General features: G+C 32.2%; 1 protein-coding gene across 2 annotated transcripts in view; it reads left to right on the plus strand.

The window, feature by feature from the left end:
* Window positions 1-2419, plus strand: part of LOC105309749 (membrane cofactor protein-like) — a 25148-nt gene that overhangs the window by 6474 nt on the left and 16255 nt on the right. For both annotated transcript variants that reach the window (XM_011385947.2, XM_023526371.1), the window contains exons 3-4: window positions 1033-1118; window positions 1970-2161. In XM_011385947.2, coding sequence (XP_011384249.2) covers window positions 1033-1118; window positions 1970-2161 — 278 coding nt within the window. The remainder of the gene's footprint in view (window positions 1-1032; window positions 1119-1969; window positions 2162-2419) is intronic.

Here is a 2419-nt window from a genome sequence, read left to right on the forward strand (position 1 = left end):
AGAGAGATTCTAGCACTGCAATTGTTGTCTAGGTCAAAAGACACATTCTTGTTGTTTCCTATCCTGCCATCCATCATCCCAGAATCCTCTCTTAATATATTATGGTAGAGAATCAATGAGTGAGCCTTGGAGAGAAGACATCTGGAAGCAATCATAGGCAGTTTCACTGATTATTTTGTAGTTTAATAAGTGAAAATATCCAGTCAATAATTATAAAAAGAGTTTGTTACACATGTTGAGGAATACCAAAAAGTCTTTTAAGACGTAGGCTCTCCTCAAAAAGTCGTAGTCTTATTGAGAAGCACAATATATACTGAGAGCTGTTAAAGGAAAGTAGTAAATGAGAAGTACCAAAGAAATAGATTTATTCATGATCATTACAATGAGAGCCCAGAGGAGAAGAGAGTACTATGAATGTAAATCATCAGAGATTTCATCGAGTAGTTTTCCTGAGCTATTCTTAGGAAGATATTCTGAAAAATATTAATAAGACCTAAAACTTGTCTAGCATTCACCATGTTCCACATGCTAACTCATCTAATACTCAAAACAACCCCACAAGATTGTTACTATTATCCCCTTTTCATAAATGTGAAAACTGAGAAACAGAAACACTAAAGAACTTGCCCAAAGTGAAAAAACAAGTCAGTCCGGCTGGAGCTGGAACTGGAAACCAGTCAGGTGAACTCTAAGGCCTCATCTTTCTACTCAGCTGTTGTCCATACTGCGTAGAATGGCACCGGGAAAGGCAAAGAAGTAAATGTGTGATGTGATTGTCAGAGACAGCAAATACCTGAGTGAATAGGGTGACAGAATTATTTAGATGTTTTCTTCTAGGCCAATGTGTGTGCAAATGCAAAATCTCTTTATTTCATTAAATTGCAGATTTTGTTAGTACATTCAATATATGTTGTGTACGAAACTTCTCCCTGAAACTACTGTAATGCAGAAAAACATCCATATAGATGCTTTCTTCATTATATGCTTTTTGTAACAGATAAGAACACAGTAATCTTTTATTTTTTCCATTAGTTTTCACTTACTCGGAACAAAAATTCTATATTGTGAACTTTCCGGAAGTAATGTGGATTGGAGTGATAATTCCCCAGAGTGTGAAAGTAAGTATTCTCTCTTTAAAATTTAGAGCAGCAGTTCTCAAACATTTTGCCTTGGGGACTCCTTTACACTTTTAAATTGTAAAGAGCCCATAGAACTTTCCTGCAATTGGATTAGGTCTAATAATATTCCTTATATGGGAATTAAAACAGAGATGTTTTAAAATAATTATTTGTCAATTCATTTGTAAGAACCGTAAGCTCAATACATGCCAACAAATGCAAGATATTTTTTTATAAAAATAAAATATTTCCAAAACAAACAGTGAGAATTATGGCTTTGTTTTATATATTTCTCAGTCTCTTCAATATCTAGCTTTAAGGAAGACTTCTGGATTCATTTTGTTACATTATCAAACAATTTGAAGCCATTGGAAAAATTCACTGTAAACTCAAGAATGAAAGTGAAAAAAGACAATAACATCTTGGTATTGCTGTGACTATCGATTTAGGATTGACATATTTATAAATTATAAAACATTTCTCAATCAACACTGAGGTGTGTTTTTAAACATAAGCGTATTGTCTTATTAAATTGTCAGCATCTCTTATCATGAGAAGAAGTCTTAACAGTCTTAACAAGGCCTTGCAGATAAATACAAGTATTTTATATAGGAAACTTACATAGGTATTTAAGAAAATGAGATTTCTTCTAAAAGTTCATTTCTCCATTAATGATTTGAATTGAGATAATATATTAGAAACTTTCTTCTAAATGTATACTGGATTCACAACTACTTTGTAGAAATACGTCAGGGAACGTATTAAAGGCAGTTCACAAGACATTACTAATGCTATCTTAATTGTCACTGTTTAATTTGCCTTCCATGTCTTCTTTTTTTTTTCTTTTTAAGAAATTATATGTCGAGCACCTCCAAATATAGCAAATGGAAAATACACCAGTAATGACAAGCCTATCTTTGACTATAACGAAGTAGTAATTTATAGCTGTAATCCTTCAATGGGACCAGATAAATATTCACTTGTTGGAGAGAGCAAACTTATTTGTCGCGGACTATGGAGTAGTGGTCCTCCTGAATGTAAAGGTAATATTATTTCCACTCTTTCATTCTCATTTTAAAGTAGCATGGTAATACTTTGTAAATACTTTTATTAACAAGTAAACAAAACACCCATATATGCTTGCTTCTCCTGTTAAATTTCTCATTTAATTTAATATGGGTCAAATAATATCAAAAATAGTTCTAATTATAGAGTCACCCACCTCTCCACCCACAGGTTCTTAGCATTCTTGTTTATACATTGTTAATTACTATACATATAGTAATTATTATTATTATTAT

Source organism: Pteropus vampyrus, unplaced genomic scaffold (genome assembly GCF_000151845.1).
Source record: "Pteropus vampyrus isolate Shadow unplaced genomic scaffold, Pvam_2.0 Scaffold831, whole genome shotgun sequence".
Classification (NCBI taxonomy): Eukaryota; Metazoa; Chordata; class Mammalia; order Chiroptera; family Pteropodidae; genus Pteropus; species Pteropus vampyrus.